The sequence below is a fragment of the Manduca sexta genome, chromosome 22 (assembly GCF_014839805.1).
Source record: "Manduca sexta isolate Smith_Timp_Sample1 chromosome 22, JHU_Msex_v1.0, whole genome shotgun sequence".
Taxonomy (NCBI): domain Eukaryota; kingdom Metazoa; phylum Arthropoda; class Insecta; order Lepidoptera; family Sphingidae; genus Manduca; species Manduca sexta.
Genome location: NC_051136.1, coordinates 7,913,718 through 7,940,190, shown reverse-complemented (window position 1 = coordinate 7,940,190; position 26,473 = coordinate 7,913,718). Strand labels below are relative to the sequence as shown.

The 26,473-nt window shown below is 36.6% G+C and overlaps 1 protein-coding gene across 2 annotated transcripts; it reads right to left on the bottom strand.

Annotated features, from left to right (window-relative positions):
- Positions 1–651: 651 nt before the first annotated feature.
- On the bottom strand, positions 652–23,653 carry LOC115452751. Of its 2 annotated transcripts, none has more exons than XM_037441330.1 (14): positions 23,357–23,653; positions 15,583–15,708; positions 14,138–14,276; positions 13,790–13,937; positions 12,573–12,677; positions 6,920–7,054; positions 6,156–6,378; positions 4,944–5,136; positions 3,996–4,247; positions 3,511–3,675; positions 2,829–3,001; positions 2,069–2,236; positions 1,514–1,696; positions 652–1,139 (listed from the first exon to the last, which is right to left on the bottom strand). In XM_037441330.1, the coding sequence occupies exons 2-14, from the start codon at positions 15,644–15,646 to the stop codon at positions 1,048–1,050; spliced, it is 2,040 nt and encodes a 679-aa protein (XP_037297227.1). In that variant the 5' UTR covers positions 15,647–15,708; positions 23,357–23,653; the 3' UTR covers positions 652–1,047. The 2 variants fall into 2 exon arrangements, with proteins under 2 accessions (XP_037297227.1, XP_037297228.1); XM_037441331.1 differs by having other exon boundaries at positions 23,361–23,653.
- Between the last annotated feature and the right edge of the window lie 2,820 nt (positions 23,654–26,473).

Here is a 26,473-nt window from a genome sequence, read left to right as displayed (position 1 = left end):
CACGTGAGTTTATCACATATACGCGCATTTGTCAGATTTGGACGCATGCTAAGGTCTGTCTTGTCGAGCTGAGTCTCAGGTTAGTGAAATATATATTTTTTAAAAGCAGTGACTTTATTCAGAAATATCTTATTCTAGATTGGTACATAAAAATGCAAAGAAAAAGGATTAAAATTGTAATATTTTTTAAATAAATCGAGAAATATTTAGTAAATAGAGCACTTGTGGAAAATATCACAATTTTTGACCTCTCTTAAATTCTATTATGCAATAAAGATTATTAATTCATTTTCTTACAATAGGCTTAATAATAAAACTATAAGGACACTTAAGTAATATTTTTCACTTTCAATAGACATAAATACACTAAACAATATCAATGCACATCCGGAAACACCGAAACTATCAAGTAGAAGTAAACACGTATATTTGATAGTCTTCTTTAGACCAGGCATCCGTCCAAATTACACGAAGCCCACTGAGTTTTCCAATTGTCCAAATGGCATAACACAACTGTTTTATTTTATTTTTCTATAGCGCCCATAGGCAGCTGGCTTTTTCTTCACCCCGCGTGGCCAACCCACGCTTCACCACTGTGCTCCTACGCTACGTCAGTCGAATTATCATCAGTGGGCTATTATACGCTATTCATTTGGATGTATAGACAGTTACGACCTTCTAAAGCCAATTGCATATACAACTTTACAATAGTGTGACACATAGAACCGCATCACATTATGAAACTTTACCAGACCTAGCGCACTTCCTTCACTCATCAGTAACCGAAGTCTCAATTTATAGTGTTCATTTACATCATTCTACACCAGCGCTCAAGATATGTGTCGATTCCTACATATTCATTACATGGCATATTTGTATAAAATTCCTCTAAGCTCATCTAAAAGTAGCTGCATTAGGATTTTTCTTTAGGTACATTTAAGTTTCTGATGAGTTATCAGAATATCAGACCAGTCAGTAACGGAAAAGATATAAAATTTGATAAAAAGCAAATAGAATCTATGATGTGACAAGATATAAAAGAGAAGATTAATAACGGAATTGTCCTTTTCTCGATCGTTCCTCGTGGTACACTCGCATCGGAGAATATGTTCCGTTGGACGTTCCGTTTGCATTGAGACCTGGAATTCGATAATGTTATAATGTAATTTCAGGAAAGGCTTAAAGTACGGTTTTTCCATCAATAACATTTAAAATATTTCTTTAAGTCGAACCTAACCGATTGGCGATTGGCCTTTATACTTACACTATCATTAAATTCTAGAGCAACTGTACTCAAGCTGCGGCCCGCTGACATTTGCAAGTGTCCCACTTACCATAGAATATAATATATACTGCTTCTCTAGGCCAATATTTTTTTTTGTAATATTTATCGAAGCTACAGAACAATATCAACAGGAGTAATACTATCCAGAAATTTGTATCATAAATCACTAAGCAATAGCCTACTTATTTATGAAGGTGAAAACTATTATCTGTTAGTGTATAAGCTCACCTTGTAGAAGGTGCTGAGGTGGTGAGACAGCGGGCGCGGCGAAACGTGGACGGAGCGAATAATACACCGCGAAGTACACGGCGGCCAGTATCAACGCACAAATACCCAGTGAAAGGTAGTCCAGCCGAGTCGACGTTCGCTCCAATGGTGTCATGCCGCTTACGATAGCTCCGATGCATGGCCCTGAAATAAAAAAAATCCCTTCGATATACATACCTACCTACAATTTCCATGGTGTGAACAGAATATCAACAATGATATTTACGTGCTAAGACGAAATTATTTGGCAAGCATCCATTTATATAGAGATTGATACATAATATAATCAGGTCTATAGTGTTAAATTTAAATATTACTTTCGCACGAGTTTGTCATCCTTAATTCCTCGGAAACATTCTTGTTTGCAGTGTAGAGGAATTAATTAACGGGGTACCTAATCTCGGATTACTTACCTACTATATTTGTTTTACCTTACCTTACCTACCTTATCGATAGGTATTGATGGAATATTGTTAAGAACGACTAGAATTTGTTGTGTAATGTGACGTTAGTTACCGATGCAGAAATGCGCGATGACGGGCAGCGCTTGTCCAGTGGCTGTGTACTTGCGAGGCACCAAGTGCCGGAAGTAAAGCATGGCAGTCACCCATACCAAGCTTAATGTAAACACTTCCAGGATTTCGCACACTAGCACCCACGAGTAGTCAGTTGTGTAAGCTAGACCTGTAATAAGAAATAAGTAATGGTTTAAAAGTAGTCACGAGATTTATGAGTAGCAATGTGTATAGTACATATGCCTTTGTTCCCGAAGGAGTAGCCAAAGGTGCATGGCATCACACTTTTTGCTAAGTATCTTTTTATGAAGTAATAGGGGGTAAACCTATCCCCGTATGGGGCAAAAGTTCGACCCGGGACCTCAAAAGAGGTTGAAGCGCCCACATAAAACAACCTCGCCACCGTGGTACAATGCGTAGTTGTACATAATATATTATTACTTAGGTTTAAAATATTGACTTAGGTACATCATGTAACAAGTATTTATTTAAAAAACTTGTTAGTGTGTGTACATCTATAGCATAAACCATACAACAAAAACAAAATCACCGTAGTAGGTAGATACCTGATAAGATATAGATAGACGAGCCTAATAAGATAGATATTTTATTAGGCTCATCATTAAGGTTAAGCAAGAAGAAGAACAAACGGCTCTAAATGATTTCTCCCAAGTAATCTTTGAATGAATTGTTCAATAGCAAAACAAAACGTGTGATCATCAAGATTTAAAAAAGGGTTAGAAAACAGATTTGATCGATACCTGTGTATCGTACGCCGTAGAAGATGAAGGCGGTGATGAAGACGTTGGAGTGTCCGATGTAGTCGACGAGCGCCTCGGCCCAGCACAGCGCGGGCACGGCGGGCAGCGCGCCGGCCGGCAGCGTCAGCCCCACCGCCGTCGCCGGCGCCGTGCCGTTCAGCTCCATCAGCGTCCTGCGGGAGGCGCACGGAGCCCGGTTACTTACATACTTTTTAAACTTACCTGGCAACTCCGATTCAGTTTTTATTTCGTTCGAAACCATACCACTTTCATAGCTTAAAGTATACTACCACCGACTAGGCTATTAATAAGTACATGCATAACACCACGCCTCTCCCCTTTTAAGGGGTAAGCATTTAATTAACAACCACATTGCACAAGCTATTTTAATTGTGTAATACATCTATTAGGGCGATCCTATTATCGCGTACAGGAAACGATTCCTGACTTTGAGCCGGTACCGAGCAGAAGAACACAATATAACTATAACCGATCTGGGAATCGAACCCATAGCCTCAGCACACCAATTGTGCTGCAGTAACTACGCCACCGACTCAGTGTAATAAATACCTATAAAATAATGTCTGGATTCTAAAATATAAAGTTAATAAATTCTGATGGAATACATACGTTAGTACTTATCTATGTACTTTTATTTTAAATTGAATAGTTTGTTACGTACCAAGGTAAATAAGCGTCAATGCCGCTCCACAAGATGCCCAGCACAGTGACTATCACGAACACAGCAGTCGTCTCTGCGCCATACCGTCGCACGACGTTCATGGGCATCGCGAGGACGCCGGTGGCTGTGTGCCACCACCATTCAGGCGTCGACAATGGCATGTGACTGAAATTTATAATAGTCACATGTTCACACCATCGCTGCTTTATTGTTATCCCACTTGAGTAATACAACTCCATTAGACAATTCATATTTCTGATGTAGAGGTTACTGTGCGTTAGAACTTAGAACTAGGGAGCATTTTCATAAAATAACAGATGCCTATAACTATATGGCATCTTGTTGCAAACGAATGTCCTAAATCAAAAATATGTCACCGAAGCATTACCATGCTTACTTGCTTACCAATAAGTAAGTACTTACTGGCTGGAAATAATCATTGATACGACAGGCACAATGTCATACTTCTATTATTACTTACTTACCTATCTAACAATAAGATGAGAGCTCCGATCAGCATGAACACTGCGTGCATTACGAAGGGCACAAGGTACGGGTTCTCGGGCATTTGGTCTATAGCGAGTCCAGCAAGAGGAGGGAAGATTGCTAGGCCTAGAGTTCCAAAGGCCAATTGTCTGCCAACATCACCTCGGCCCAAAGACGTCTCCCTAGTGGCTATCACACACGCCGCACCCAACAAAGCAAGCCCAGCTGTCGGCCATATATCAGCAAGTATCCTATAGAAAAAAACATTATATGTAAATCTAAATACTTATAATTCATTGCTTCCACTGGAAACGATCAATGATGTTGATTCATTGTTTATTGTTGTGTGATGATCATGAGTCACCTTTTAATGCCTACTTAATCATAAACGAGTGGGAATTCATTTCGCGTTGTTGAATGGGCAACGGTACATTAACAAGTGATGAGTACGGTGCCCACACATTTGACTCTAACGTCTCGTAGGTACTATAATAGGTATTTTATTTGATACATCCATGATAAAATTAGAAACGAAGGATCATATTTTGTTATTCGCTTAATATTATCTTTTGGTTTTCTACTTTGAGCTCTCCTTTCTATAATTTGTGTACCAATCTCGTTAACGCGAGACTCAAAAATATGGGACTTCACGACAACTGTCGAAGGCTTGACACTACTCGTTAGTCGTAAATGTCACCGAAAAGCTAAGGTCATCACAGATAGACTTGCGCTGAATCTCATTAGTTCGATAACAATTGAAAGTAAACCTTAAGTCCACAATACACAACGGGTGATATTAAATTAGCAGAAAAAAATTACCGCTTAAGGCGAAGCGTAATTTATTTCGATTGAGTTTTTTGAGCATGCCTTGCAATCATGGAGTTTATTCTCTTCATCGCTGCACCACCAACTAAGTGTAGTGTAACCTGCATAGAGATAAGTATTACCTTATAAAAAGATAAGTCCAGAAAGTAGCTGCAGGATCGCCAATAACAAGTCTGCACTCGGCATCAGCGAGAACACCATCCGGCTCGTCGTAAGGGTCTAATACTTGACACCGCACTGCTGGCGTGCATTCTTCGTCGTCTTTCATGATATCAGCCAACCTTTCGGGGGGCACCAAACATTTCGAGGGACCGGCTACAAAAAACACGGTACTTAGGTTGTCAGTACTAAAAGTAAATTATCGTTTTTTTTTCCCTAATGTTTGGAATTGGTGTATTTTTAATAATCAAAACGGGAGTGAAATTTGTGTCTCACATAGGGTGAGGGGGGGGGGGGGGCGAGGTGTTTATTATCGTTTGTCGACACAACACTTAGGTAGGAGTCAGGCTACAGTGGCAGATTTAGGGGGTGGCGAACTTGCCAACTGCCAAAGGCCTCGTGTTTGTTTGTTTTGAAAAGGGCTTGCAAAGATCTGCCGACCCGACCCTCGCATTAAAGTTAATGACACCACTGTGGCACTGCCAGAGGAATTTACGATGCGTTGATTGATTGTATAAAGTTTCGTACGCAACGCAAGCGGTTGTAGCGAAAGTAATGTGAAAATGAGATAATAGGACTAAAAAACCTCGTACAATAATGTTTTCGCCAATTTCAGAAATGTAAAAAATATTATCCATTCACTTATCTATAAATACTCTGTAACATGTCGCACAATTTCAAGGTGTTATCACGCAATATCATTACTGTTTAAAGTGTGAGTATGATATATATATAAATACTTTACAGATGACTTAGGGCCAATTTCAATAATCGATCTTAATCGTGATCTTCGATCCGATCCCAAGGATATACTAATCAAAATAAATCATTTACTGGCATGAAATAAAACTATGTTTCCGATAATAGTTTCATTTCAACGTCTAACATTCACGTAAACATAATAAACAATTTGTAAGAATGTCGAAAAACTTTATTCTAAATGGCCCATTTACGCGATCGATAAAAAAAAAATCGATTGGCATTGTTTATTGAAATCAGCGGTTAGTTAGAATGACGCAAAGAACAGATACTGAAAAAATGGATTGAATATGTAGATATTATGTGAAGTGTAAATAAACATTTGTTTACATTTTCGGAACAAATGAAACTACTACATTTATGTTGTATACTGAGTTAATCGTACTTCTTAAATCTATGTAAGTAATTATTCTCACCGGTCCTGTAAGTGCACCAATTGGAATCGGCGGTGACGTTGTCGGTGGGCGGCTCCGGGGCGGTTAGCGATAATGGAATCCGCAGACGCTCCATGTACTGAAGGTACACGTTGCACTGCCCATTGTAACATAGATGCGGTGGGTTTTGCTCCAACACTATTTTACGAACATCATGTATTTCGCGGTTCTCGTCCTCTTCTGCATTGTCCTCTTCAGGTTCAGTCTATATGAAATCATTATTTCATTTTCATTTGTTATTTAAACTGTTCTGCGTCGATATTACCTAGCGTTAATTCAATTATGAAAATACAGACAATTTAGGTCTATTGTGATAACTACCACACATGTTAATTTTCTATCGTTTTAATTTACGTAATAGGATTAGGCACGGCTCCGCAGCCTTGAAACTTTCCACTAACTCGATGAAATTAAAACTAGTTACTTTGAAGCGATGGTACATGGAGCATTTGCTAGTTTGGGAAATACCATATATTTATACCATAGTAATATACAAAATGTATGTATTCTTCATTATATGCGTATACATTGCTAATTAGTAACCGCATATAAAATATGGAAGCATCTCAATATGTACGTGGTAGTTTTAGTATATAAGTATTTCCATGTAAAAATAAGACGAACTAATCGCATAAGGCAAGCTAGATTGAAGTCATCATGCTCCCATAAGTATCTAGAGGAGTTCCTCTTCCTTGTGAATAGGATAAATAGCAATAGGACTGCTAAAATTGTATTGTTATACGCACCGTATCATTGCTAACCGTGTTATACATGGGACTAAGTGTTGTGGTGGTGGATGTGGTTGTGAAAGACTGTCGCACCCATGTCATGTTCGGATCAGCACAGCCGTACTCGCACGACCCCACGGCAAGGACGCCTGTCTGTCAAAAGAGACGGCGGAAACCGCGTTCATTGCATTGGTATCATGAAGTCAACTCTTAACAAGTTGATCTAATGATAGTAAACGCAACAACTGCTAGCAATCCGAAGCAAGTCATCTAGAATGTTCAGCTTAACAACGCACAAGAGCCCTGAATTGCACTTATTAACATGACATTAGAATTATATTTTAGATAACATGATAACCATTCATTATACTAAGTACAATGTTTTTAAGATTAAGCTGTTTTAGATCTTCATATGATCCGATTATATGGTTATATATGTCGGAGGAAGCTATGTGTCCGGTTGATTGTTGTTTGTGTGCATAACGCACAATAATTGTTAATCTAATTTTATTTGATTTGTTACATTTTTCTATTACTTAAAACCTTACGCATTAGCCATAATGTAATAGAAGTTTATTTAAAAATTATAATTTACGAAACGACCAATCAGAGCAGGCACGTGCCTCGAGCGGGGTCGAGGCGCCATCTTTACTATTCAGGTAGGCCATGAGTGCTTTGGACATTCGTTGGAGGAATCATGATAGTGACTGGTCGAGTTGATCGTGTTGGATCGTTGAGAATATTTGTTGGTTAAAGTAAGATCGGTGCCCTGAACCCGCTGCTCGGTCTTAATTGTCCACTTTTCTATCTTCATTATTGTAAAGTGACAAATATTGTTTAATTTGAATTCGAATATAAAAATATCTGTGATCATTGTGTTTTGTGCTCGCATTTTACCCTGATAACGCCCACTAAGTCCGCAATCACTAATGATGATGTCGACGGGAATAATGCTTCTCCGACATCAGAAGTGGGATCGGTGCAGGCACAAAACGTGAGTAGATGGATGGCGGCAAATGACGGATGGTGCACGTTATTCGAAGCACATTGAAACCAATATGAAGCTACTCGTGGAGGCGCTAACCAACTCACCGAATATCTCGGATAAGGGCATCACGCTACCTAAATTCCAACTGGCACATACAAACACTGATGCCCAGGCCTGGCTGTCAACGGCAGGCAATCTGCTTATCGGATTATGATATAGAGGGAAGTAAATTAATTCTCATACTTAGTAAGGCAATGAGAGGCTTGCCCGCAACATGGTTTTCTCAGATAGCTTTTCCTAATATGTAGTGAATAAATTTAAGGAAATTGTTATTTCTCGTTTTGATACGTTAAAAAAAACATGTGCAGCGACCAATGACGTTTTACAATAGACGTGTCATGGACTAGCAAAATTGCACAAAGGAGCAGCGTACTATTTACTATAGTCACATACTTGTACAGCCCTTGCAGCTCACATTGATATGGCCCGAGCGTCGACCGCCGTGGCCATCTAGTTTATTGGTCTCTGGTCGCCATGACCAGCCATGACAGTCGAATGTAATGTATTTAATGGTTAAAAATTACTTGAATAGTGTATGCTTATTACTAACGTATGGAATGAAACGTTTTTTTTTTCATTCACAGTTGGAGTATAATTTGTACATCGTCTAAAAATACAAGAAGGCGTTTTATTTATTAAAATACAAAAATATTGTGGGCCGACTAGCCGCGACAGTGGTTGGAAGTCAACTAATTGAATGTCGGGCAATTGCCTTGTTTTTGTCTTGCCAATATTGAGCTCGGACAACGTGTCTATGTAATGAAAACATCTTAGGCAGCGACTATATTAAAAATGCTTACTGGTAGACAGCAAGAAGGAGAATGTCTTGCTGCATATGCAAGTCGTTTATTTATTTTACTTATTTCACGATGGAGTAATTAAGACAAAGAAGAAGTGATGGTACCCTTAATACTTGCACACATGGGACAAATTGAGCCACGTTTACAACGTAATATTTTTTTTGTTTTTTCTAAAGAAGTAACGAACTTTCAGTCGACTACATATCATGCAGAAGATAACCCCGACCTCTGAGCGCCGAAACACCGCCGTTGCTACACAGGGCTCCTGTTACTTGTTACAAGAGTAGTATTGAGGGTCATGTGGCGTCGCGGTGCTCTAAAATATGGCCAGTTGCGAGCACAATCTGCCACCGTACCGAGCGTTGTGAAGCGAGTGGACGTATGTGGTATGAAACCTATCACTGGGATAATTGCGTAATTTGGTGAGCAGTTCTCATTTTGTTTTGATTCCGGTGTTGACTGTTCCCTAATTAAGAAAGAGCGGTCTCTCTTAAGCTTGTTGGTACATTGTAGCGTGCAATTGTTACTTTGATTGGTATCAGAAAATGCGATGTATTACGTGATATTTTGATTGGACGCAATTTGTTAGCCTTAGATTTATCAGTATACACATATCGAGCAATAAACTTAATATAATTGCGAAGCCCTCTCTAGTTAATATTTGCAACGTAAGTAAACGTAGTGGCTGATTGTCTTGGCTTGGATACCGATATACGTGATGATTTTAAACACAACTAATAGAACTTCTTAGCAGCTTCAAGAACCCATTTGTTGAAGGCACGCCTACTAGTAGAATAAAAAGAGGTGAGTTACAAATGACTTTAGTAGATCCTAGAAAAATCGTGCAACGGCAACCATGTCATTGAGTCCTGAAGAGTAAGCGATATCTGCCGGATTTATTACACCAAACAACTCGCTCTTCTCTAACCCAATACTCTTAGTGAAGCAGCGCGATGGCACACATCGAATGTGCATAGAAAACCGAGAATTAAACTCTAATACTCTAATCGGTGATCAAGTTCAAAGATTATCCGTCGTGCGATTAAATAAGTGTCGACATGGCTAATGGATTTAATTAAATTCTTGTAGATGTAGAGGCAAATGCGATACAAAAACCAGCATTTATTATTCAGAACTCTCATTATGAGTTTACTGCAATGTATTTTGGCCTACGAAATGCAACCTCTATGTATCAGAGAATTATTAATACTGCTCTAGGCATCGATATATATGTACTACGTGCTGGATCTGGTGTTCCGTACACTCATTGTGTTCGACTCAACTGTACTGCGATCCGTACACCTGACTTTAGTATGAATTTTAACATTGACAGCGTGTGGTTGTGTGTGGAGTGACGCTCATTATAAGGGAGCTCGAGTCTACGTGTAAGCCTGGATGTGTATAAAAAAAATGTTGATCAAATAAGTGGAATTATTTGTTGTTCAAGTGAATGAATGGGTTAAACAGTAACGTTTTGGTTGTCATTTTGGTTAAGATTTTGAACAAATAGTTTATATGGACGTTCGTGTCTATAGAATTTACATCAATGGCTCTAGGTGACTTAACGCAATCTTCCACAATTGTATACATGGATAATTTAGTGATACCTGCGAAAAATGTACAGTTTCTCATTGGTCAATTATTAGTGGTATTCATGAGTTAATTTTTCCCTTGGGTTGGGATAAAACTTAAGAGATGGCATGTTATCAACATAACTGGCTTCCCAGTATTTCAAAATACATCATAAAATTGCATAACATATAGAGTAGCTAAGTTACGAAGTGGAAAACAACCGATAGTGTAACGGTCCATACTGAAAGCTGATTTTTTGTGTAGTGGCTAATGTAGTTTGGAAGATACTTATGGGAGCGATATTGTAAATATCTCACAAACTTTCTCGTAATGCTTTCAATTCTGTCGATATGACTATTGTAATTTGGATTCCTTACTTGTGAATAATATTCGAGATGGCTATGCACGAGAGTACAATATAAAACTTTAATTGTTTTTATATTGTTGAAGTCAGACGATATTCTCATTACGAAACCTTAAGGTTTAGATGCAGCCTTGATGATGTTGTTAATGTGGATATCAAACTAAATTTTCGAGTCTAACGTTACACCTAAGTCTTTAATAGAGTTGACACTGGTTAAGGAGTTTCATCAATTGAGTATGTAAAATCAATGGGGTTTGACTTTCGTGTAAAGGTACAGATATAGCATTTAGAGACGTTTAAATCTTTAAATCTAACTTGTTTAATCTACCGTTATTTGTAAAACGAGTAAGGTTCTCTTGTAGTGCGAGATTATCAGCTCCAGTAACAATATGACTAAATATTTTCATATCGTCTGCATATAAAAGTATTTTAGAGTTTAAAAAGTTTTCATTAATATCGTTAACAAATATAATGAAAAGCAATGGGGCAAGTAATGATCCTTGAGGTACTCCGGATGGTATACGCGAAACTCTGGATAAGAAACCGTTAGGGCTACTGTTCGAGATCTATTTTGATCGTAAGAGGTGAGCCATCTATAAAGATTTTACCAAGTACGTGTTACTAAAGGATTTCACAAGAGATAAAAATTTTCTTCATAAGGTAGCCTGGCAGGAGTGGTGGTGGTTATGGTTTCGTTAAGCTTTGAAATGCCAATTTATTAGGCCATTAAAAAGTAGAATCAGTAGAATGACAGGCGAGGTGGCCCTGATAAGTGTATAAGAGGCGAGGTGGCCCTTGATAAGTGTATAAGAGGCGAGGTGGCCCTAGAAAAGTAGTGTAAGAGGCGCGGTGGCCATTGTTAATAATAAAAAAAATGTGAAACGCGATAGACAACGAGGTGACTGTTTCGATACTGCGGACTTAATTCAGTATGTAATGTGGAGTTTATTGAGATTCAGATTCGATACGGAAAGCCTTATTACTATTATAGGGCATCTATTTTGTGAAAATACCTTAAAGAAAGTTGTCGCGCAGAAGACAAAATGTACACGATTTCCTTGGTCAGGAGTGGCCGAACTATACTATTATATTACTCTCTTTTCTGCAGGAAACTATGATGCGCGGCCTTCAACATTACACGAGGGCGTGTAATATGTCAGGACGGCCGTGTCGGAGGAAGCTATGTGTCCGGTTGATTGTTGTTTGTGTGCATAACGCACAATAATTGTTAATCTAATTTTATTTGATTTGTTACATTTTTCTATTACTTAAAACCTTACGCATTAGCCATAATGTAATAGAAGTTTATTTAAAAATTATAATTTACGAAACGACCAATCAGAGCAAGGCACGTGCCTCGAGCGGGGTCGAGGCGCCATCTTTACTATTCAGGTAGGCCATGAGTGCTTTGGACATTCGTTGGAGGAATCATGATAGTGACTGGTCGAGTTGATCGTGTTGGATCGTTGAGAATATTTGTTGGTTAAAGTAAGATCGGTGCCCTGAACCCGCTGCTCGGTCTTAATTGTCCACTTTTCTATCTTCATTATTGTAAAGTGACAAATATTGTTTAATTTGAATTCGAATATAAAAATATCTGTGATCATTGTGTTTTGTGCTCGCATTTTACCCTGATAACGCCCACTAAGTCCGCAATCACTAATGATGATGTCGACGGGAATAATGCTTCTCCGACATATATATATCTCCCGATAAGGTACCTCATGAAAATATTTTAAAGTTGATATATTTTTTCTGGCATTGCGAATATCTGCAATAGGTGACGTGGTGGATTCAAAGTAGGTACATTATGCCAATATATGTACCTACCTACCTACTTATGAAATCAGAATAAATATTAATTATAAAGTTATTCATAAATCTTACCTTCTCGCCAGTCCACCTATTACATCGCATATTCTCTTTGCATACTTCTTGCATTACATAGGCACTGTCTTCAGTACACATGAACAGCACTTGAGGTCGACGAGCCTATAACATTGGAAATTAAAACGTGTTTAGTCCAATTTTAGAGATTATGTCATCCAAAACGTTTATTTTTGTACCGAACCATGCATAACATTAGTTTGCAACGTAACCACCATAAATATATTTGCCCTTCAGCGTTAGTTTGCGTGTCTCGAAACATATAATGTCACACAATTGTTATTACTTTCGATCTACCTAATGTTTTACTCAAAAAATTTAACTAATAAAAACGTGAGATGTAGTGATAGTCATCTCCGGTGAATAATATGGCTATGGTTCATTACTGTAGGTATCGTATTATGACACTTTTGAACTCGGATCTGCGCTGAGGCATCGTGTTAAACCTCAATTAGCGGGTGCAATTTTTTCACTCGTTTAGAGGCGAGAATAATAAGCAATTATTGCTAGTCATAATCGCCAAGAGATTATCGCATGAATTTCTTTAGGCCAAGCGAGTCTCGTCTGTCAACGCGCGTGAGAATTAATTACTCATCATCATAGCACATGCTTCGATTTTTTATAGGCTTTCAAGAATAACACTTCAGAGCGTATAACCTAAATGAGGCTTAATGAACACTCGTGACTCCACAACCGCGCCTTGTAAAAATATTATTAATCTAACTATTGAGTATATTAAAAGCGAAGTCCTTACTGACTTATTAATTGATTCATCATCGCTCGGGCGAAACTATTGAGGATGCAAAATTTTAATTATAACAGAATTAAATACATTATTGCTTCAACGCATTGTACTGTGTTAGTAGCTTAAGAAGAGAGGAGAAATAAAAAAGGTAACGGAAATCAGCTTATCAAGTTTGAGGCCCGAAGCCGAAAAGTGTTCTTTTGGCTCGTTTTATATTTTCGTTTATCAGTTATCACTTCTTGATCCAGTATCAAAACGGATATGGATACCAGAACCTATGAATGTTTAAAGACCTGTCGTATGTCGATTGATTCTTCCATCGAATTTTTGTTAGTGTCGCAAAGAGAGCATAACAAAATTGGTGCAACATTTCCGTCCGGTTACCGTGTGGTCACATCGCACAAAACATTGTTTACATTGTTTTGAAGGTAAAATCAAGCAGCTTATAAATTTGAGCATATCTACAACTCACCTCATGTCTTTCAGTGTATGGCACAGCTAATAACAAAGTGTAAAAAACAGCACTTAGTATAAAACAAAGTGCGGTGACCATGCGTAACAGTCGTCCGGACCCACTGGGCCCTGCACTTCCGCCCGTCGACCCTCTGCCAACTGACAATCTAAAAAACACACATTTTATTTACACTCGCATTAACGTTTGAAACGGCGACAAATATAAACGCTGATCATTTTGACGAACTTTATTATAAAATATATTATATTTAGACGATAAGTTATATTTATTAAATAATGTTATATGCAATTTTATTTTACTGAAAAGTTACTAGAAAATGTGTGTAAGTATTTAACGGATACTCACTTATCAATAAGAGGTCCTAACACAGCCGGACCAAGTAAAGCGATGCAAGGCGATATAATCGTTATAAGTCGGGCTTCTCCTTTATCAAGTCCCACTGATAACATGTGAAGTGACAGGAACGGGAATATGCACCCTATACCTATGAAAACCACAGATAAAATCAAATTAAAGTAAGTAAATGTGAACTAAAAAAAGTAACACGTACTACGTAGGTATAATGTGTGCTAGAATATTGTTAAAGTCCTTAATTAATAGTGGCGATAGCCTAGTTGGTTGTAACGGTTGTAATGGAGTGTCGAGACTAATGTCCGCAGGTTCGAAACCCAAGGGCACACATAGATCTGATTTTTCCAAAATATTATGTGTGTATTCTTTATGAATTACCGCTTACTTTAACGGTGAAGGAATACATCGTGAGGCAACCCGGATGTCTCAGGAGTTTTCTATAGGTATTTCGAGGGTGTGTGAATCTGCACTAGGCCAGCGTGGTGGCCTAAGGCCTAATCCTTCTCAGTAATAGCGGAGCCCCGTGCCCAACAGTGGAACAGTATATAATACAGGGCTAATATTATTATTTTTACTATAATGTCTTTAATAGGTAGCTACTAGCTGCTTAAGGCATACACCAGAGGTTTCCAAACGTTTTTTTCTCATAGTCTCCCGTGGACTCTTGGGGATCCACTTAGATCACTTTCGGAATCAATGGCATAGACCAATACTGGTAAATGTACATAAAATACTTTACTTGTTCCCTATTTTCATATTTTTGTTAAAAGAAAAATGTAATACTAAACTTCATCTACATCAGATAAAAAAAGCAAAATATTTTATAGAAAATCGAGCTAAGTGTATAAATAAATTAAAACATTTCTTCAAGATAATCGAAATAAATGTAAGTTAACAAACGTTTCCTGTTGGTCACTTAATTTTATCATAAGGAGTGCGTCAGCTGCGAAAGCTCTGCAAAACGTTTAGATCGCATGTGGCGACGAGCGGCGGGGCCGAGGTGAACGGTCCCGCGACCACATTTATCATTCGGATCCGAAGCGAGACGCACCAAACATGGAAGCCTGGGACACACCGGCCGCGCGTTTGTTATAGTCGTCTCAATGTCCATAAATTAATTGCGACTTGGCTACTTATTACTCTGCATCACGGCAAGCAGCTTTAACTTGACAACTGCTTAGTGTGTTAATAATATCTTAATAATACCATAAACCTACGAATTAAGATAAACTATAATAATCTCAATGATAAATCTCAACTTAATATAATATGTATGTACCTTCTTACTACTATGTGTCACCTATTTCAATCTTATGGAAGTGACTAGTGAAAGTATTTCCTAGTTTCATGTAGTACCAAAGTGTAAGCAAGACTCGAGAATTTTATGCCGTCATATAAAATATGATACTTATTATTTACCAATGATATTATCAAATTACCTGACAGAAAACAGAAGAGCACGCATTTGAGCGTGATAAGATTCTTATTTACAATTTCCTTCATGGTGTCGGTTGTCTGTCCTCTTGCCAATAAAACTATATTGATATTTGTGTTGACATCATAATCTGCAAAAAAGAGCTGATTAAAAAAAGAAAAACACAAACATTCAGTATAAGACGTTAAATAAATTGGGGTCATGGTCGTTATTTACTCGCCGACGGACCAACGTCTCATCGTAGTGCGACAACCAATGCCAACAGATATAAAATTAAAATAGAAGCTATGTAACGTATGATTGTTACCAACTACTGTGATCTCATTCGGCGCTTTCACGTGAACCGATAAACAGATGGGTACCGATATGTCAGTTGTACTGGGCCGATTATAATTACTAGCTACATACAAAATTGGTGCTTACCAATTACCTCTCTAATTATTCATGCAGCATGCACTGACAGCGTTATTAATAACACTTTTTTATCATTGCACTTTATGTTTATTATAATCAATATTATGTTTGTCACTCTGATGGGTTAATCAAGCCTACCGCTACTCTGACCAGAATTATTTTTGCGTGTCAAGAGGTTGTAACTTGTAGCATATTTGGTGCACGATCACATTCGACAACAATTAGGAGACGGTAATGCCACAGCATTGCTGATTACTGTTATAATAATTAATTACAGTGCAATGATTTCACCTTATAACATCTCGATAACATCAACAACATAATATTATGTTTTGTACTTAATAAAAAATCGTAAGAAGAATAAAAGGTTATTGTTAAAACTCTTATAATATGCAGTAAATATATTTTAGTTATAAATACAAAAATAAAGACTTATAAAGTAAGCAGTTTTAATTGTGTAGTGGTAAGTATGAAGTTCGTAATTTATTATACAATCAAAATAACAGTAACAAGTCCACCGATCCGCAAGTTAGGTACTTCACTGTGTTTCAAAAGTGCTTCCACGGAGCATTATCTGGAACTGGTTTATAAGAAACAGTGTGCTCTGTATACAGGCATAGGACTTGAATATTATAGGACTGTGCTGGGAGTGTGCGATGGCGTCACCGCTATAATCGGTGAAGGTCTCCTCAGCACTCCGTTGCTGACTTGTGACCGACGCCTGCGCGTTTCTCGTTTAACAACACAACCACAATGTAACTCAATAAAGGATGATGTAAACCATTGTTTTAGGATTATGACTGTAAACTGTGACTACCATTTAAAAGATTCCTATAATATAATAAAGTTTTACAATTGTTAATTGTACTTCATTGCTTTTAGTACTTAAAATATAACTTTTTTAATTTTGAACAACTTTATTAAAAAGTTAAAAATACAAGAATTAACAACGGTCATATGCAGTATGAATATTTAGTTCTCTTAACCATGTCTGTATTGTTAGTATTCAAATAAGCTGCTCTTTTTGGTCCATTACTCAAGCTATATACGGACTAAACATACCATTGAATGTGAAGTATTCAATTGAAAACTTCAATGGCGCCTCCACTGAGTTCATTGAAGGTGGTGGTCGAAGAGGTCGACACTTACCTTCTACCGATAAAATAATCTATATTTCTATTTTTATCTATCTATACTTCTATTCAATCTATAACAATCTATACCTCTATTTATATCTATTTATACTTCTATACTATTATATAAAACTGTAGAGGTTGTTTGTTGGTTTAAATAAGCTAATCTCAGGAACTACCGGTATGAATTGAAAACTCCTTTCAGTTTTGGATAGCTAATTTATCGAATAAGACTATATACTTAACATAATTGCTCGAAGATAGCGAGAAAAATCAGGAATTAAGTTAATCGCTGGTTTAATTAATATTTTTTGACATGTGAGTGAAAAATACTTAATCTACGTAGATTATAAATGCGAATATTTGTTAGAAGGAAAACTTGACAGAGTGTGTGCGGACTGTAGAGTGAATATCATATTTATAGGAAATATTAAATAGTATGTTGTCGGCGCTCTGAGGTCCTGGGTTCGAATCCCGGGTCGGGCAAAGTGATATTTGGGTTTTTCTGCTCAGTATCAGCCCGGAGTCTGGAATTTGTGCCCGATATGGCGATAGGCTCGCCTCCTATCACATCATGGGACGGAACATACTTGGCGAAAAGTGGGTGCCCTAGTTGCGCCTCTGCATACCCCTTCGGGGATAAAATGCGTGATGTTATGTTATGTATGTTGTCGGCTTCTGCGTCGCGTCAGGGGGTTAAAGATTTATAAAAAAAAAAATATTTGGGAGTATGAGGGGAAGTAAGTAGAGTGGATGTATGGAGCGACTTATTCGTCGTAACATAAGTACATCAAAGCTCCTTAAATATGGATTTTGAAATAACAGTAAATCCTGAATGGGTTTGGATAAAATTTGGTACTTAGATATATCAAGTCTTTAAAAAACAATATTATTGGTACCTATTTATTTGTCCCGAAAAATTGGGCAGATGACAGTAGGTCTTTTATTTGGAAAAGGAATTTTACGCAGACAAAGCAGCAAGCAAATAGTAATGTTACTCTTATAATAATAATAAACACAATTCAATAATCGTGTTGAGCTATTCTAACTTAGATGCCACTTGCAACATTATTTTTTTTACTATCTCCTTAATGAAGGACTTAACCACATTGTTATTTATAATATGAACCATTATTCTTTATGTGCACGCACACACCGCGTTAAGTCACTCATCTACTTGCTGAATCACTCCAAGTTGAAGTTGGTAGTTCAAGTACTATAACTTATCAGTTACCTAGTATGTAGGTACTAATCTTATTGATTTTATTTTGCCTTCACCTAATAACCAATATAAAGACATACAATATTACATAAGGACTTACTTAAGTTTTTGTTTTTACAAGTAGGTATACATACGCGCACAAACACTCACCCCTTATATCCCTATGTGTACTCTGTTAAGTGATAATGTGATAATAAGCCTTTAAGGTACAAATTCCAGACTTCAGACACGAATCCCAAACATAATAACTAATTACGTCAACGTGGCAGTCAGTTTTTACAAACTTATCATTTTATTAAACAGGAAGTTTATGATTCATATGTATAGGTATATACATATAAAATTGGTTAGGCGAGATGATGTATTAACAGTTCGTTGTACTCGCTGCCGTGTCCGGCGAGAGAAGAGGTGTTCGTTCACCGTCATGCAGCGAACAACTAGGCCGTCTTAGTAGTTTTCATTTTCTTCCGTCCCTCACCTAATTTATAGATACTTATAGATACCATCTAATATAAGAACATAAACATTTTACAAATTTCACTGCATCTATAGTGTTTGTAGGAGTTGTAATTCATGTAATTTTGAAATGCCAACTATTCGCTGTTTACATGCATGTCTAGTCGCATACCAATTATTATTTTATGTTTTCTATCAAAACTGATCTGTTGAATTAATATTTTATTACCAATTTCGGGAACCAAATAAACATGAAGCATAATATTTATTTATAGCAAAAAAAAAATCAATTCAGATTTCAACCACGTCATGCTCTGCACACGGCGAATATGATATCCAATATTATAGCACAAGAATACAACAAAAGTTCATGAACAAAAGATCTACGTAAATTAATATCTTACGAAAGTTTACCGAATTTTGTACTATGAAAGTTTTAAGTGTAATAAGTACGTTATGTGAAGTGATCAGCGACCTGATAAGGACTTTCAACTCCACAATACCAATATCCCGGTATTCCAGAATCCTGCTTCATTTTACGATGCCACGTATTGCAGGAATACTAGCGCGTTCTGTAAGACTGATTTGGCCTACCTATTATAGCAGCACATGGACGTGTTATGTTTTCTTCCCCAGCATTTTTAATTGAACGCCGAACTAGTACTTAATTTAAGTCTTAATTAGTTTAGTAAACGTTTAGTTGATAATGTTTCTCGTTCTTATTTCTTTTGTATCATGTATGTTAATTGTTTTTTTTTCTGTATTTGATATCAATATTTTTCTTTTGTACGGGCACGGCAGTAAATCCACTGCATCTGGTGGTAAGTGGTGTAGCGTCTAGAAAGGGTATTATTATTATCTATACTATTATATAAAGCTGAAGAGTTTGTTTGTTTGAACGCGCTAATCTCAGGAACTACCGGTCCAAACTGAAAAATTCTTTTTGCGTTGGATAGCCCTTTGTTCGTGGAGTGCTATAGGCTATATATCATCACGCTATACCGAATAAGAGCGGAGCAGTAATGGCTAATCTCAGGAACTACCGGTCCAAACTGAAAAAAATCTTTTTGCGTTGGATAGCCCTTTGTTCGTGGAGCGCTATAGGCTATATATCATCACGCTATACCCAATAGGAGCGGAGCAGTAAAAGCTAATCTCAGGAACTACCGGTCCAAATTGAAAAAAATATTTTTGCGTTGGATAGCCCTTTGTTTGTGGAGTGCTCTAAGTTATATATCATCACGCTATGACCAATAGGAGCGGAGCAGTAATGAAACATGTTGCAAAAACGGGGACAATTAATTAGTTTTGAGAGCGTCCGCTGCGTGCGCTGCGTAAACGGTTAAAGTTATGCAACAATGATGTATGACGGGATTGTTCCTCTTAAAAAGTTCTAAAAAATATATTATAAAACAAAGTCCCCCGCTGCATCCGTCTGCCTAAACGTGTTAAACTGTTTTTGTTTTTTTCGTAACCATTTTCGCTGACTGTATCCGCTACTCTTTACTTTTATATTATGTATATATTTATAAACTACATATTATTATAGCAGCTGCTTTACAATTACACTTTTGTATGTTTATGGATTAGCACTTCCGGCGAGTCGTACGGAGTTCATTAAGTGTGCGACTAAAAACATACGTTTCATATTATTCCTTAATGAATATTTTACATTACAAACGTTGCATTATTTTGTACTATAGATAAGATCGACCCTAAAGCGGAGAAACTAATTAGTAAGATTTCACATGAAAAATATATTCGACTGCCCGGATTAGATATTACTTACATAAAAAATTGTGTATTCGTTGTGGCACGATAGAATTAGCATAATTGTAGGTCGCCGCCTTTGCATTGAAAGACTCGCAGAGCTGCTGACTAAACTAGCTCGGCGCGTTGAGGTACACCTATGACATCATCACCACATGTCATAGTCATAAAAATAACCGTCTTAGGGTCTATTTCCATCTGATGTATCTCCTGTTGTAATACACAAGTGAACTCCAAAACATTATAGCAAATAATTCGATTTTTTGTTTTACCGTATAGCCTATAAATATACCAAATAAGTATACCTTTACATTATAGTGTCCAAGTTTCATTGCATTAATAACAATTTACATTAATGGTATAACTAGTTTTTTTATTACAAACTTTATTTTAAGTTAATTGTTACGAAAGTAATGAAGATATTCGGCGAATACTGTAATTCCTATTCGTTTTACATCACTGTCTTAGAAACTGTGCACCTAATTGGGTTTTATGAAAATTTTAATATCCATTGGTAACTAGGTTGTCGGCGACATCTTCGACATAAAATACCCGTTTCGGAATAAAAGCCCCACAGAGATTTTTTTCGAAATGAGAAGCTCAAGGTTATAAATTCAGGATATCGTTAGATTTTTGTACGAATACATTTAGTGGTCACTAGCTTTTCATATAAGAATCATCAAAACATCTTCATAGACCTTCGCATTTATACATAATATAGGTGTCGCCGGCAGATTTTCAAATTTCTACTTGCATAGGTAGTGTTCAAATCCCTTAGACTCGAAGATATCAGATTTATTCATCCTATCTATTTTAGAGTAGACATACAACGTTTTCGAACACAAAAAATATGCTCTAGAAGAGAATGTTCTATGAGAAATACCCAAGCGATTAGGTCAAAAGACTACGTCAAAATGTGGTTCAGATTGCAGGAGTGATTACGCCAAACTAGTTAGCATTTGGTTAAAAATACTTTCTCATACTATATCAAATCAAACAGTTAAAATACTTATACATTTTTTTAAAGTGAAAAGCAGACGGTGATTTTTTAAAATTCGAGTTACTGCTGGCGGACAACCTATATTATTTGCAAAAAATACTCGTCCACTCGTTTCTTCTTTCTTAATCAACGCCTAATTATGTTTATATAACGTATTGGGTACTTTTAAAGAGTTAGCGCGATAACTTTATGCTTTATCGTGTGTTTCTTATCAGAATTACCCCTCTACAACTTTGCCAAAAATAGCACCGTGGTTCTCAGGGTATTTATAAATACGCAGACGAATTGGGCGTAGCTTTGAAAAATCGATGGTTACTTATAAATTGTGCTGTCAACGTAGAATTTTGTATCCAGGTCACCGCACCTAAATTCTATACACGAGCGTTAGCAGAGGTCACGGTGCCCAACCCTCTAACCTAGCTTCCTAAACCTCCGCGGACCTTAGCGATCCACTTTGCATTACGTATCACATAAGTAAGACTTTTGAAAATTGATGAAGAAGAATAAAAATATGTTCAATATGACTGGTTAATATACTTTAAAATATAATCTCTGGAGCACAAAGTAACGACGAACCCTGTTTATAAGGAATTAATACTGCATAATGTACCTAGGCATTCCAATAGAGGTTTTTTTTTATTATTGCTTTGTATGACGAGACAAACTTGCCGTTCGCCTGGTGGTAAGCGCTACGACCGCCCATAAACAGTAGAAACAACATCTAACACCTTGAATTACAAAGTACTGTTTGGTATTCCACTGCCCTCGCTATCCTTAGACATGAGATGTTAAGTCTTATTATGTCCAGAAGTTACACTGGCTACAATATTCTTCAAACCGACACGCAACAGTGACTACACACTGCTGCTTGGCAGCAGGAATAGACATTGCGGTGGTACCTACCCAGGCAGACTCTCATAATATATATGAGAGATCTACCACCAATGGGTACAGAACACGTGCTTCAAACAAATCAAAACACAGTAGTCAATGAAAATCATGGTCATAAAATAACAATTTTAAACCTTATAATTATATAACACAGAACAATAATAAAGCGTGTATCCTCAAAGTATTGAAGCACATAGATAAAGCTAATTGCCATTTCCCTTCGTTGTATATCATATTATTATAAAGGTATTACATATTGCTTCAGTGATAGGTTTCTGTAGTATTGTAATGCTCTTTGGAGATAGGTCTATGAACCTTGGTGCCTGTGACAGAATAGAGAGAATATGTGTGTGAAGTAGCCATGGATACATATTGTAACAATTTTTTTAGTAGTCGGGAAAACAGACGCTATTAGACTAAATTGGAAATATTATAATGTATAACATAATCGAAACTATTTTCGCATATATACTTATGTATGTATAATATCATTTCGTATAATTTACTTAGGCATTCTAGGGACATTTTCCTAACGCACAATAACTAGTGTTTCAGCTGCCTAATTGAGATCACTTTAGCCAGTATTTTCAATATTTACACAATGTACGGGTCTACTTTGTTTTTAAATTTGAAAGTAAAATTAATGTGAACTTATTATGTTTGTTTACAATAAAATTGACAAGTAGCATTGAATATGTGTACCTAACTACTGGGTTATTACTTACAAATTTTAACAAATTGGCAAAATATTTTCCTTTCTATACGACACAGGTTTGCAAAAAAATCGGTTGGTTGAGGTAAAATTGTAGTACAGGTATAATATAGTAAAGTATTGGGCTAAACTGCGTTTTAAATTAATGCAAAAAATACTGAACGTCGCTTAGGTACTTACTCACATAAACTTGCAAATTCTTAATAAATGCTGAACTGACAACAGTTACAACAGTTAAAATAATTTGGTCCACAAAGATTATGCACAGCAAAGAACTGTTTTTATTCAATCAATTGCACTTTATCCGTTAGATTTTAATAACACTCTCAGGTATCACGAAATCCACGTCCGATGCGTTTGAACTTTGGAGAAACTAGTTGTAACTTCAATCGCCGGTCGAGCAAGTAGCGCGCAGCCGGCTTACGCAAACGGGTACGGTCGTTTGCGACCAGTGTTGCCAGGGCCCTTGAGTCGTAAGTTACGTTTCGTTTCCTGAAAAGTTACATTTTTGCTGCAAAAGTTACATTATTGTTTTTTTTTATTTACGCGTTTTTGGGCAAGCATTTTTGTAGCTGCGAAACCGCGGGGACTTGCCTAGTAGAAAATGTGCGCGCGCACACTCAAGCAAAATCAAGTTACGTACGTATATGCAAGATACGTTTCATATTGTCATGGCGAGCCATCTCTGAGTGTGATATGGAGTGAAATACTTTTTAGACCCGCCAGTTTTAGGCGTGTTCAATTTGGATGCGTTGAATAGAAATGCGTTCATAAACTGTTTACAATAAAAATGTTGTATTACAAATCTCGTTGTTCTCAAAAGTTACGAAAATTGCCTTAAATATAAAAATTACTTACATGTTACGCGAGGGGGTCAAAAGTAACGAAAAATGTAAGAAATGTAACCTTCTGGCAACACTGTTTGCGACCGTAGCACTAGTGCGTCGCAGCCGTCGCGTCGTGCCGCGTCGCGTCGCGTCGTAGGTAAGTAGGTAGATACTTACATGGTAAATTAACTCTGAAGTTGTAAACAAAAGAATGCTACATAGCTACTTACCTATCGACATGTCACCTATATAATAAATAATTCCTTTTTGCAGATGAGAACTTCCCAAGCGATTTTTACCGTTTACCGTTTAGACGGCAAGCTGACTTCTGCAAAATTTCACACATGCAGGACTTGCTGCGAGTCATAATATATTGTGTACTTGAATTATCGAAATATTTCTGCTTACTTTTTCAACTAATGCCAAGAATAAATCAATCAGGACGAGTAATTTGTAACTTAGGTATAAACATAATATAAAAAAACTTTATTCTGATTGGTCCTTCGCAATTTCCGATTTGTTTTAAGTAAACTAAGACAGTTTTATCACTCACACCAAACCTGCAGCTAATTCTGAAACGATGTGCGATGGATCCGCTTCCACAATAGCCTTTAATTCTTCATTATCCAGCTTGGTCTTAGGCTGTTCGCGGGGCTTGTTCTGAATCCTTCGAGCTGTTTCTGGAGCACTGGTGCCACAGTGGAAATTTGTGTATTATCTATGCTCGTAAATATCGTGATATTTAATGTTTTCCGTTGTGCTGATCGAATTATGAAAGACGCCAAATAAAAAACTTATAAAAAAAAAACAAATAATTAAGTAATAACTGTTTTCGAAACTCATATGCAGGTACCAGTTCAATGCATTTATAAATTTCATCAAATCAAAAATGAAAAGCACGTTCGCCTCGATCCGAGGTTTCCCGCGCTTTTTTAACCTGTGGTTGATGGTTTAATTCTCTTTAGTCTATGGTATATGCCGGGTTTAGGCCGAGCTTAAACATACGAAATGGTATGTTGAATTCAGAAACGGAATTTAGAACGTTCCGGATCCCATAAAATATATTTTTTTTTTATCGCTTTAAAATAACGAGACAATCTTACCGTTCGCCTGATGGTAAGTAATACGGTCGCCTATAAACAGTAAAAACACCATTCAACACCTTGAATAATTTACAAAGTATTGTTTGGTGTTCCCCTACAGCTCTCCATCGTGAGACATGAGATTTTAAGACTTATTATGCCCACACTGACTACAATGTCAGGAACATAGCAGTATACACTGCTGCTTGGCGGCAGAAAAAATGAATGAAATTTCGTAATGGAATCGTTTGTCTTACTTAATTGTATAATCAAATCGTATAGGCGTGATTTATATCCATTAAAATCATTATGTTTGTTTACACATGAGCTTAGGGATGAGTGGATTTGTTTAGAAATTATTGATATCGATATTTTAACAGACGCCCGTTTATCAGTTACGGTTTTTGTCTTTGAAAGAATGTTAGAGCACACATCAATATTGTATTATCCAGAACGACAAACTAAGTGAAATTAGAATATTTTTTTAGATTACCAAAAAATTAAAAAAACCAAGGCAAAATGAATTGAGAATATTGGGCGACGTGATTGGAATCCTACACCAAATACATATATTCGTTCTTTACATTTTGAGAAGAAATGCATAAACAACACGTTCAATTAACGCGAGTAAAAAATAACTGTTTTCTAACAATATTCCCAATAAGTAAAATAGTAATGATTATTATACTTCACCTAATAGTAATATTACTTTAATATATTGCTATGAATAAAAATATAATTGTTACATAAAAGAATAGATAAACATAAAAGATAAACATAAAAGAAACAACATAAAGATGAAATGTAAGATATATTTTTACAATTGGCGGTCTTATGTTTCGAGCAACCTTTGCATGCACGGAAATAGATACATAATCATATTGTTGTTATTGCAAATAATTATTATAATTGATTATCTTAACCACCATCTTTACGCTCATTGATTTTAGTTTTCTGAAACATAGTTATATTTCTCGATCAAAGAGCATAATAATAAAATAAAGTAAAACCAACCAAATAATTGCTGGCTACGCTATCTTATTCCATTTATCATGTATTAAGTAAATATCTTAATCTGTAACTTATATTTTTAGCAAGGAATAGTGCATCGTACAAATATAGATCAAACACAACTGGATGTTTGTCACAACAGGTACTGCTTTCTTTAACAATTGTTACTTATAAATCAGTTTCAGTTTGTTGGTTTATATTATGGTTTGTTATATTTATATTATGGTAGAACGTAACCCCTTTCGTATTTAATCATTTTTGGGCTTGTTTGTCTCTTTTTTAATTCTTCGATGTCGATACAAAATTTTCGGTACTAGCATATCACTATTGTAAGGGGCGGAGTCGGCGCCATTTTATGCATTAATTGTGCCGCATGT